At 45.0% G+C, this 12,923-nt stretch overlaps 1 protein-coding gene across 1 annotated transcript; it reads right to left on the bottom strand.

Annotated features, from left to right (window-relative positions):
- Positions 1-238: 238 nt before the first annotated feature.
- Positions 239-5,547, bottom strand: paxx (PAXX non-homologous end joining factor). The gene is made up of 7 exons (XM_008277004.1): positions 5,428-5,547; positions 4,396-4,456; positions 4,272-4,321; positions 3,960-4,138; positions 3,814-3,864; positions 1,180-1,273; positions 239-1,087 (listed from the first exon to the last, which is right to left on the bottom strand). The coding sequence occupies exons 1-7, from the start codon at positions 5,520-5,522 to the stop codon at positions 1,039-1,041; spliced, it is 579 nt and encodes a 192-aa protein (XP_008275226.1). The 5' UTR covers positions 5,523-5,547; the 3' UTR covers positions 239-1,038.
- Between the last annotated feature and the right edge of the window lie 7,376 nt (positions 5,548-12,923).

Raw genomic sequence — 12,923 nt, 5'->3', positions numbered from 1 at the left:
TTATGCTTACTTTTACTTACGTAACATTTTAAATGCAGGAATTTACACTGCAACAGAGGATTATTACAATGTGGTATTGGTACTTCTGCTCAAGCACAAGAACTGAATTCTTCCTCCACTACTTTAAAAATTGAACCGTAAAATACAATCTCTGTCGAGTTATTTGGGTTTTGAGCTTCAATTGTCTGCCTAAACTCAACCCGGCATTGAAGACAACAGAGGACGCTGGTCAACTCCACTCATTTTCCATCTTTATTTATTCTTTTCAAAAAGGAATCAGGCTGAGTGTTTGTTAGTTGATTAAGCCAGAAAAAACTAAAAACACAAAATCATATTAATTAATCCATTAATAATCATTTAAATTTCCCGTTTTAATGATTCCAAATCCAAATGATTGGCAAACACTTCATATACTTCATATTATTCATTAAATAGACCAAATCGGGAAACTAACATCGCAACACCAAATCAACTAAATTACCTATTACAATTTGACCCTTTAAATTCACTTTAAAACTGTCTATACATACCAGTGGCGTCTCTGCAGTCATCAGTACAATGAGGATTTCCGACCTTCCTTTCTGCACTGGCATGAACGGAAAATGAAGAGAACACTGAAGATTTGTGAAATGGTTTGGATAGCAGTTGGAGGAGGGCCCTCTAGAAAACAAGGACTATAATGTCTGCAGTGGCCTGCATATGATATGAATATCATATGACTGGCCGGGCTTCTACAACCTTTGTTTCTCAAAAAAAAAATGTTCCAGGTACAAAGCTACTCATCTGAAATATGCTCAGAACTAATTTGATGCAACTCTGTCTTTATTTCATCACCGATTCACTTCAGTACAGCATTTATCACTGACCCAAAATCAAAATCCTGTTAAAATGTACACGTTTTCATAATTGTCTATAAAAAAGGCTATTTTAGGAGATGTATTGTCACAAATACACAACATCCTAATGTCATATTAGATTAAAAGAAAGCTCATCATTGGTTGTGCAGCAGGAATGTGAGAACAAAGAGGAGGAAAAGGATCAGTCCTCATCTGCATCATCAAAGGCCACACCAGTTGCTTGCAGCTTTCTGCAAAAAACAGATTGACAGTGAATAGTTTATTTTCACATGGATCAGAATAATGTGGGTAAAGTTGCAAGTTTGTGAGAGACACACTGTACTTTTTAGTTCCTGGATTGATGAGTGACGCCCCTGGAAGTCTCCTCTTCACAGTCACTGATGGAGCACTGTTCTGCTGCTGGCGGGGCTCAAATTCTGAAAATATTCAGTGTACACGCACACATGCATGCATTCACACACACACAGATACAAACATGCATATATATAATTATATGCTGTGTGTATACAGACCCTTTCCAAAAAAATAGAATATCATGGAAAAGTTGTTTAATTTCCATAATTCCATTCAAAAAGTTAAACTTTCATAGCCTACAAATTCAGGGTTCAAATTCAAGCTGTAGATGGTGCAAGACAGAAATGCTGGTAGAAAACTGTTAAACATGTTAATATATAATATTTTACCGATGCAGCCGCTTATTTCCAACTGACAGCTGCACGCTAAAGTTAAACTTTAAACGTCATACATTTAGACATGATCTTGTATTGAAGTGCATTTAGGTCTAACACTGTCCCATAATGCAGGAAATCACTTTCATTTTTGGCCAAATCAAAGTGAAATTGATGTTATTGATTGAATATTCTCTGTAATAAATACCAGCAGAATAATCCTTTTTCTCATCTGTGTTTTATCAGCTACAGTAGCAGCAGACTAAACGGACTTGACGGCAAATCAGATCCAAACATAAAAACATATTTATGTGATTTCTGTATCGCCAACTTGAGATGTTGGGTTCCTATGGCAACGTGATATTTACAGTGGGGCTGGACCCGAACATCCAAATATCCGAATATTCGGTCGTTGGGCGGTATGTAATATATATTCAACCGCAACCAGCCACCAGCCGGCACATCTCCCGCCGCCACCGCCGATGGTGGCAACAGAACTGTGATCGCCAGCCTAAACTGGCATCAACAGCCAAATACTGCCTGTGCGTTACACCCCGTCGGAGCGCTCCGTCTCCGCCGATAGTGTGCGATATTGTAACTACATGGCTTCATTCAGTGATATTAGTAACGCACAACTCAGCATGTTTGCAGACAAAACATATTCCCTCAGCTGAGAATCTGCAATAATAGGAAATGATCTGGTTAAAGGGAGACGCTCTTTCCAGTCAACTTAAATCCGAAACTCTGAACATAACCTGCTCCAGACCAGGTTAGCTCCACAGCATCAGTTACCATGGAGATCTGGCCAGGTAAAAAGAGAGCCACCTTCGTGATACTGAAAACTCTGGCTTTAAGCTCAAGACACCTCACTGACCCACTAATTCTCGCCCTGTGATGAAGGCTGGTACAAGTGCTTCCCATGGCAGCTATAAGACGTGCACTGAATAAACAAGGTGTTAGAATAATTCTATGTTATGATCCAATGATCTTTGTGAAAAGTATGAGAGTGCTATAAATGTCCATTGCCTCTATTGAACCTTGTGAGTGTGAGAAAAGGACAAGTTGTTTCTAGCGAGAACTCAAAACACCATGAGAACTGTGCCTATTCTCACCCTTTTGCAGGAGGTTGTTTTCTGTTTTCTCTTCACTGTCTGTATGTAAGAACCAATGCTTCATGTTTTTAGTCGGTCACTTGTTCAGACCCTGTACTGTACACGCTGGCTCCTTGCTGCAAGTAAAACTTTGTTTTGACTTGAGAGACGACTCTGCGTATTGATTTGGAGCAGGTAGGTCTCCACTGAAGAATTTTCCTGACACAAGGACTTCATGGCTGGACTCCAAGATGCACTGCACTCTTGACCACAAGGAACATTAAAAGTCAACTAGAATATGCCAGGAGAAATTTAGATAAGACTACAGAGCTTTGGGAGACACTTTAATGGACTGATAAAACCAAACTGGAACTGTTTGGACTTATGCAGTAGCGGTTTGTCTGGTGTGCAAAAGGCCAGGCTTACAACCAGAAGAATACCATCCCCACAGTCAAGCATGGAGGTGGGTCACTGATGACGTGGGGCTGTTTTTCTGCGGCAATAATTGGCAATCTTGATGGTGTACCTGGCATCATGGATTCCCAGAAATACCAGGCCATTTTAAAGAGGAGAGTGATGCCTTCTGTTGACAAATTAAACCTTGGTTATCATTGGACTTTCCAGTAAGTATCATCCCAAGCACACCTCCAAATCAACCAGAGCTTGGTTGAGAAATAGATCCTGGAGTGGCCTTCTCAGTCACCAGATTTAAATCTGATTGCAAATCTTTGGTGGGATTTAAAGAAGTCAGTTGCAGCACGGAAGCCATCAATCATCACTGAGCTAGAGGCTTCTGCATGTGAAGAATGGGCAAAGATTCCAATCAAGTGGTGTAAGACGCTTGTCACCACTTACCAAAAATGTTTGTTAGAAGTTATAAAAGCTAAAGCATGCTTCACAAAGTACTTAAGCTGGGGGTTAAATAATACTGCACATACACATATTAAGAGTTTTCATTTGAACTTCAAAGGTAAGTCAACTTCTGTTGTCAAAATAACTCAAATATGTATCAATAAATGTTTTTGCTGTTTTATGATTCTTTTTTGGTCGTTTATTGTCATTATCGTTCATCCACATCACTATAATGTCTTGAGGTGAGGGGGCTGAACATTTCTTTTTTTTTTTTGTTTTTTTTTTGGGCTGAACATTTCTGATTGCAACTGTGTGAGGCTTTGGTGCACAGCTTCAGAAACATACCTGCAGGCCCCCTTTGTTGATTTTTTAGTGGACTGACAGAGGGAGGTCCACCTGAGGGGATGAGAAAACACAGTCAGCATTGACTCTGAAGCGAGTGAATTTTATCTTTGCATAAAATCTGAGTGACATCAACAGAGCATATTCACGGTCAAGCTGTGTGAGGATGTCAGCCATGTGGAACAGCAGATCCCTTAGCTCCTCTGTGGCCTGTGAGCCTTCAAGCCTGGAGAGGGTCACACTCAGATCACCTGGACTGGAGCCCACATGGAGCTCTGCACTGGTGTCATGCACCACAACAGACACAGCGCCACAGCTGCAGTATGACCTGAGAGAAACACAGAGGAAGACTTGGTCTCTGGTACCTCACAATGGCTTCATGATCACTGTTACTCAATGAATTGCATAATGAAGGACGATCAAAAAAATAATCTATGTTATACAAAGTGGTTTGTTCTCACCTGAGTTTAAGAATATAATCCTCTGCCGATTTCAAGGCAAATCTCTGTCTCTAAACAAACAGGTATGGTTAGAACAGCAGCAGCATCATTTCACTGGTACTCAGAGAAAATCAGGAAAACTTACAAAGTGCTTCAGTGTGTCCTCAGTGTACTCTGTTCTCCAAACAGCAGCAGCATCCGTCAGACTGCAGCAGATGAAAAAAAAAAGCACGATGATCCAACAGTGAGTGTCTCAGCGTGGACAGACTACCACACACATACATACAACTGTTGGCTGCCTTTTACACTGTCATTCTCCTAACTGTGTACATCCACCGCTGCCAGGAGAACGCTGGGTGAGACGTAGTACTAAAGCTATACTAACAATTCACTCTACATATAGTAGTTCTTACAATCAGAAACCAAATAAAAGACACCAGAGGGCTGTACTACGACACACGTTTAACACAGCCACACTTTGTTTGTGTTAGTTGACTAAAACCCCAGCCAGAGATCACAAGAATCATGAAGGTGTTTTCAACTTTCTTTGTCAACTCAGGCTTTCTGCTTCAGACTCTGTTCATTTCCAACTGACAACTGCACATTAAACTTCATATATATAAACCTGATCTTGTATTGAAGTGCGTTAAGGTCTGACACTGTCCCATAACGCAGACTATTACTGTAATTGTTGGCCAAATCAAAGTGAAATTGATGGTATTTTCTGAACATCCTCTGTAATAAATACCAGTAGAATAATCCATTTTCTAATCTGTGTTTTACTAACTGCAGTATAAAGTGACTTGGCAGAAAGCTAGGGTTAAACTTGTCGGGTTTGTTGGCAACACGATGCATACTGTGTGTGATGCTGTAGCTACAAGGCTTTATTCAGTGATACTAGTAACGCACAACTCAGCCTGTTTGCATATAGAACACATTTCACAGCTGAGAATCCGTATCGCTCATAAATAATAGTGAGGAAACGATCTGGTTAAAAGAAGACGATCTTTCCAGCCGATTTAAATCCGAAACTCTGAACATAACCTGCTCCTGACTAGGGTAGCTCCACAGCATGAGCACATCCAGCAGGTTCAGACACCTTCCGGACTCTTGAACCTCCACAGAGCTCTCCACCACCGGGTTCATGAGGACAAACTGTTAGCCGCCGTTCACTCACCAGATAGTAAATACTCCGTTTTTTCTGCGGGTACAGCAAATAAACTTAGACTGAGTGTCTCTATCTGACACAGTACAGAAAGCAGCTTCACTCATCTTCCCGTAAACACTACGTCTTCTTCGGCCTCACAGGTTGTTGGTCAACCAGCAGATTGACCGCCCCCTATTGGACGGCATGTGGTATAGGCGTTAAAAAAAAGACGAGGGAGATTCAGATTCAGATTCAGATTTGTTTATTGTCATTTTAACAAGTACAACGAAACGAAGGTGCAGTCCTTTCAGTGCAAAAATAGAAGAACTTGGAACAATAAAAACTTTGTAAAAAACTTTGTAAACACTATATACAATAAACAAGCAAAACGAAATGAACTCTATATACAGGATGAAATTAAATAATGACGTTCTGTCTTTAGACTATTAATGAAGGACGTATCGGTGAATGAGGCATTTTGTCGCAGAAGTCCTGATGTAATGTAGCATTCTGGTTCCTTCAGTGAAGACAACCTCAGGCTCAGGTGTACACTACTGCACGTCAGGCCAGCCCACATCACTGGATCAATTCAACATTTGTTGGATATTGTCTCCACTAAGCTAGACTATTTAATTCAATTTCAATTCAATTTTATTAATATAGTGCAAATTCACAACATATGTCATCCAACAGTGCTTAACACAGTAAGGTCACTTACAGTTTGCTATGATGGGTCCTTCTCCTTGTGGCTCCACTCTTGTAAAAGGACTAGGTTAAGTAAAATAGGACACCTGGTAAATATGACTCTACAGTTGTTAAGGATAAGGAGGTTAATGTTTAAAAAAAATGTTTCAAGCTGGCGGCCAAGGCACTGGAATGATTTACAAAATGTACTGATGCTTACTGTATGTGTAAAAAGAAGAAGAAGAAGAAGAAGAAGAAGAAGAAGAAGAAGAAGAAGAAAAAGAAAGACATTTTGTTTTGTGGTCAAAATGCTTTACTTTTTTTTTTTTTTTTTTTAATCCCTAGACACAGAAAACAAACTCTGGTCATGTCATTGCACAACAGGAGAACTAGACTTTTTTTTATTTGTTGGTATTTTAATTCCTCCGCTGACATCCATCCATCCATTATTTCAAGGCTCAAGGTTCAAGGTCTTTTATTGGTCACAAACATAGTTACACATAGTATAACGCACAGGGAAATGCGTTGTGTACTTGTTCCATACCGAAACAATAGTAACAAGATAAATAAAGATAAATAGGAATAAGGAATAGAACACACAAGAAGTTATATATGTATAAATGAGAATGTATATACTGTATATATACGTGTATATATATATATACATACACACACACACACACACACACACACATATATATGTGTGTGTGTGTGTGTGTGTGTGTATATATGTAAGGCAGATACCTAGTTAAGGCAGTAGAAGGCACTGTCACACTTTACAGGGGAAAAAGAAAAACCAAACAAATATGAAGCATTTCTCTTTGTTTTGTCCCTGGCAAGACGTTGTAGTTTTTGGGCTTTTGTGGGTGGATTTTGCGACACCATGTTGAGGTGGTTTACAGCCTGTCGCGCTGCAAGTTGGAGGACGATATGCTCGCAGCAGGGATTGCCCTGAATGTTTGTTTTGAGGAATAAAACTGTGGTCCAGGTCGACCACAATCCAGAACCGCGCTTTTGGTGCTTCCTTTCTCCCTGCAAGCACGGCACTCCAGCGCCATACTGAACAACAAAATCACTACGCAGAGCCCGAGGAGAGGTGCAGAGGGAGTTTGGCGACGGGCCTGTGGAGGCGGTGGGTTACATCTTTGGTGCCGTGACCCGGATTTGTGACTCTCCAAGACTACGGACTGCAGAAAACTGGGACTGGCGGTGCTCTACAGCCTGGACAACGGTGGAAACTGGTCTACATTATCCTCCGTGAGTGAACTGTGTGCCCAGCTTCTGCCCGGCTTCAGCCCTGCGCACATCTTTTGATCTGTGTTTGGAGAAGCTAGCTTGTGTTTGGGGAAGCAAGCCTGTGTTTGGAGAAGCCAACTCGTCGTCGTGGACTGTTGGTTTCCTGCTGCATTTCTGCTTCTAGTGACTGTGTAGTGAAAGAGCATCAACCTTCAACAGCATATCCTTCGAAAGTATAGCATCGGACATTGGAGTTTTGGACAGTCTTGGACAACTAAAACTGAAGTGTTTGTTGAACTGCATTAAGCCATATATGGTGTGTGATTTTTGATTCTGTGTTTGGATTGCCTTTGGTAACAATATTCAAGTGTGTATTGCCAGTGGCTAAAACTATTCTTGAGGTTAAACAGTTGTGATTAAGCAATAAGTGACTGTTTCATGTTTGTTGTAATTTCCTGTTTGATAGTGGCTTTGCACATACTTCATTACACTATACCATTCAAGATATAAAAACTTAACATACACACAGTCTGACATACAACATTACCGTACTGAACTTACCGTGTAGCATACATGTCTTAACACAAGCTATTTTTTGTAGTTTACTGAGGAGCACACAAGCATGTTGAATGATTACACAGACTCCCTGTTAGGGCCGGAAACACCATCCCCAGCACCATCAAGCATCCAGCCTCCCCATGGTCCTGCAACAAGCCACCACCATGACCCTGACTGGACTCAAACCCCCCTTTCAAGTGATGGGGCTGTGGTGAACCCTGCCACAGTGAGCCCACAGCAAGCAGTGAGACCTAAGCATTCCAAACACATCACCAGGTTGTCCAGCTCTCACCTGCAGCACCAGGTCTATGCCCCCCAGATCCATGTGTCTCCCTCAGTGCCTGAACTAGGCCCACAACTCACCCCACCTCCCTCAGTGCTGTCACCCTGTTGCATTACCGAAGCCAAAGGGGCCACCTTTCTAGGCTATGGAGCTTCAATACAGGCCTCCCTGCCCAGTTTTGGTGCCACACCCGTCATGGAACAGGGATGCCAGACAAACAGGTCAGAGTACAGCTTGCCAAGTGTCATGTTGCCAGTGGACAGTCCTGTGCCCCAACCCATGATGCAAACATTGACAGGCCCTGCCTTCCCACCACGAGCTTACCCCCCTGGGCCCCCAGCCCCTTTGCCCCCTCAAGGCCCTCCACACCCCATCCCACCAGAGATCCAAGTTATGCCACAGTCCCCCATGACACATCCAACCACTTCTTATTACTCTGCTGAGCCTGTTAAGCCTTCCTCCCAAAGTTGCACTGGCTACTCACAGTCTACTCCTTTGCCCCAGGCTCCCCTGCTAAGCTATCAAACCCCACAAGCACTGAACACCATGAGTACCGTCCCGCCAGCTGGACCTGTCACCCAGGTGCGTACATCCTCAGCCGCTGTTCACTTCTCTCAAGGCCCCACAGACCCTGTACTCCCATCTGCCACTAATGCATGGGACCCCAGCACAACAATGCCCAGGCCTCAGCAGGTGGAAAATGTGGCTTTCAGCCACACAGCTCCACCCCCAGCCCCCACCTCAATGCAGCTACAGACTCAAGTAGTGAACCCCTCAAACCCTCCAGTGCACCCCATACCCATCTTATCCACCTCTAAGGACTCCTGCCATAACCACAGCCAGCCCAGGGACCCTACAGACAACTTATGGTGGGTTCATGCAGACTCATTAGGTCAAGAATATCCAAGTGTTTACAGGTAATGCAGACAGCAAGATGCTTGTGGATGACTGGATACATGATATGCAGTATCTCCTGGATGCAATAGAACTGCCCACACACTTCCACTTTTCTACTGTTTTGCGACACTTGAGTGAAGAGGCTAGAAAATTGGTTCTTAATCTGCCCCCCTATGAACAAACCCCGGAGAAAGCATTTGAGGAACTGAGAGCCGAATATGGTGACACACAGGGCTCCTTGGATCCCCTAGCTGACTTCTATGAGCGCAGGCAGCGGCCTGGAGAGTCTGCCTGCTCTTACGCTATTGCACTGGAGTCTACACTGCGAGCTGTGGAAGATAGTCAGAGAGGGGGCAGGCTTTTTCCTGATTGTGACAGTAAACTCACGCAGCAGTTTCTGAGAGGGCTCACTGATGAGGAGGTGTATGCAAGGTTCACACCAATGAAGCCCAGGCTCTTAAGTTTCAGTGAGCTGCAAGTTGAATTACGAAATCTTGCAAGAGAGACTAAGAGGTTTCAGTCACAACACAAGTCAAAGAAAACATATGGACAAGTGCATGTTGCATCTGAATGTGGTGCGCATGTGAAGGCAGAAAGAGCAAAAAATGCCTCAGAGGTATCAAAGCTGACAGAGATGGTTCAGAAGTTAGCCTTAAACCAAATAGAACATATGGCCAAGCTGTCTAGTCTTGAAGCAAGGATCGCTGTGCCATCCCACATGCTCCCACAAAAACCCCAGCTGTCTCCAGTGAATCCCGTTACCAGTGCCAGTGTCACAGGCTATCGGTGTGGGAAGCAAGGACATATAGCTCGTGTCTGCAGAGCAGTTTTTTCCAATCCCAACCCATCCTGGGCTCAGCAGCCACAACCACTGACCCCTGCTGAGGGGGGCACACCTCAGTCACCTCAGCCTTTAAACGTGTAGAGCCCATGGTAACTGGGGCAACCATGGGCAAGCAGCAAGGTCCCCTACAGCAGGAAGAAGAGATCAGCAACGGAGGACAGGGCCCCCCCTTAGTAGATCCCAGGAACAAGGGGGAGGTGGAAGTCAGTGGAATAAAGTGTAGGGCTTTCATTGATTCTGGGTCACAGGTAACCAGTATTACACACAGCTACTGTCGAAACCACCCAATCCTTCGAGAGCAGAGCGTACAGTCTTCGAAAGTACCTATGGAGGGCACTGGAGGCCAGAATGTGCCCTACTACGGTGTTCTGTGCATTGAACTGAAGGCACTGGGAGAAAATTACAAGACTGTGCCAGCTTTTGTTGTTCCAGATTCTGAAAATCGCTCCTCAGTCCCTCTGCTTGTAGGAACCAATGTCATTCGTGCCGCCAAAGTCCGCCTCTAAGCAACCCATGGCCAGCAGTTTCGCTACCAAGTCAAAGAACATCATCCAGAGTGGTATACAGCTCTACGAGAGGTTGGAGACACCAAACTGAGTGGAACAGATGACATGGTAGGCCCCGCTGTGTACACGGGCTGCAAGATTGTTGTTCCTGGAGGAAAAGAAATGGACTTAATGTGCAAGATTAAAGCAGGCCCACAAAGAAAGACTTACACAGCCCTGATTGAAGGCCACCCCTCCCTGCAGCTGCCCCAGAACCTCTTGGTTGCAAGGGTCCTTGCTGGTGTGAAGAAAGGCTGTGCCCTCATCAGAGTGATGAACCTGTCCCAATGTGCAGTGACTATCAAGTCACATACACACCTGGCTAATGCTTACCTGGTGAACAGTGTTGTGGAGTTTCCTGATAAAGAGCAGGGAGACGGTGAAAACGAAAGGGACTGTAAAGCATGTTTTAGCTTTAATCAGGTGGTGGCAGGCTGTGGTGTTGACCTTAGTGATGCAGCGGTGGAGGATGAACACCAACGTTCCCTCTTTAAAGAGCTGGTGGAGCAGAATGCAGGTGTGTTCCCACAGCATTCCACTGATTTTGGTCACACAAAAACTGTGCAGCATGAAATCCCCCTGATTGACTCTAAGCCCGTTCGGCTCCCCCCTTCCCAGTGGCAGGATGTCAGATGATTGTTCAGTCAGATGGAGGCTGCAGGAGTCATCCAGCCTAGTAAGAGCCCAAATGCATCTCCAGAGGTGATTGTAACCAAGAAAGATGGGTCACTGGGACTGTGTATTGACTATAGGAAGCTTAACTCCTGTAGCACAAGAGATGCATTCCCTCTGCCTAGAATAGAGGAGGCCCTGGAGGGTCTGGGTCAAGCGAAGTACTTCTCCACTCTCGACCTCACATCTGGCTACTGGCAGGTGGAAGTAGTGGAGCAGGACAGACATAAGACGGCGTTCAGCACTCCTATAGGGCTGTTTGAGGCCAACAGGATGCCGTTCGTCCTGCAGAACGCTCCATCCACATTTCAGAGACTCATGACCGTCTGCTTTGGTGATCTCAGCTTGACTCATCTTCTGATCTATCTCGATGACCTCATCATTTTCTCTAACACCTTTGATGAGCATCTTGAGAGGTTGCTGCTGGTGTTTGACCGGCTTAAGGAGCATGGCTTGAAGTTGAGACCCGCCAAGTGCTGTTTGGTGAGGCACAAAGTGCAGTATTTGGGTCATGTGGTGTCTGCGGAGGGAATCAGGACAGATCTAGAAAAGATCAGCAAGGTCAAGGACTGGGCGAGGCTTACCAATCGGAGAGAGGTGCTGCAGTTTTTGGGGTTCGCAGGATACTACAGGCGGTATGTGCAAAGCTAGTCCACCTTAGCTGCTCCCTTATACTCTCACCCCTGACCCACACTTCTTGTGGACTAGTGAATGTGAGGAGGCATTTCAGTCCCTAAAAGAAAAGTTGATCACTGCTCCAGTGCTAGGCTACCTGGACGACAGCCTGCCGTTTGTTTTGCAGACGGACGCCTCTGGAGGGGGGCTTGGTGCTGGCCTGGCACAGGTGCAGGATGGAGCTGAGAGGGTCATAGCCTACGCCAGTAGAGGTTTGAGCCCAGCAGAGACGAAGTATCCCACACACAAACTTGAGTTTCTTGCTCTAAAGTGGGCGGTGACAGATAAGCTCTATGACCACCTCTATGGGCGCAAATTCTCTGTTCAGACTGACAACAACCCCCTCAAGTATGTGACGACCTCAGTGAAGCTAGATGCTACAGGTCAGCGGTGGGTGTCTCAGCTGTCTGCATTCGACTTCGATATCCAGTACCGACGGGGCCAGAGTAACTCAAATGCCGACGCCCTCTCTCATCTGTCCAACCAGGCAGTAACCCAGGTCCTACAGTCTTGCTCTCAGTGGGTGAGGACCAGTGAGCGGGGGAGGTTCATGCCGTGCTGGAACCAGACAACCTTCCAGTTGTGGTTGCCGTTGCCTCCGAGGAGCTTGAGCCCAGCCAACCTCCAGTGTCAGGTGAGCCTTATTTGGCCATGGGGACGGAGGCGCTCCCTGCGATGGCAACGCAGGAGATGCGCGCAGCGCAGAAGAGAGGCCCTGTTATCAGTCCTGTCCTGCATTTCAAGAGCCGGAACCACAAACCAAAGCGCAGTGAGAGGGGCAGAGGTGGCGGGCAAGTGTGTCTCCTCTTAAAAGAGTGGAGGAGGTTAGTGATAAGGGATGGTATCATGTACCGCTGTGTTCAAGACTGTCAGAGAGGGACAGTGGAGCAGCTTATACTGCCAGAGTGTCTCCGCACATCAGTAAAGACTGTTCTTCATGATGATTCGGGGCACTTGGGCTTTGAGATGATAAGAGAAAGATGTCAGAACTGGCTCGGTTTTCTGACAAACAAACGCAGGAGGGAATGTAACTGCAAAATGATATTTTTTAACAAAGCGTAAACAACAGAAACTAAGGATAAAGAACCTCAACAATCTGTGTCTGTAATGTCACATGTCAGTAGTGAGTGCG

The sequence above is a fragment of the Stegastes partitus genome, unplaced genomic scaffold (assembly GCF_000690725.1).
Source record: "Stegastes partitus isolate 25-593 unplaced genomic scaffold, Stegastes_partitus-1.0.2 Scaffold86, whole genome shotgun sequence".
Lineage (NCBI taxonomy): Eukaryota > Metazoa > Chordata > Actinopteri > Pomacentridae > Stegastes > Stegastes partitus.
This window is presented reverse-complemented; position numbering and strand designations above follow the sequence as displayed.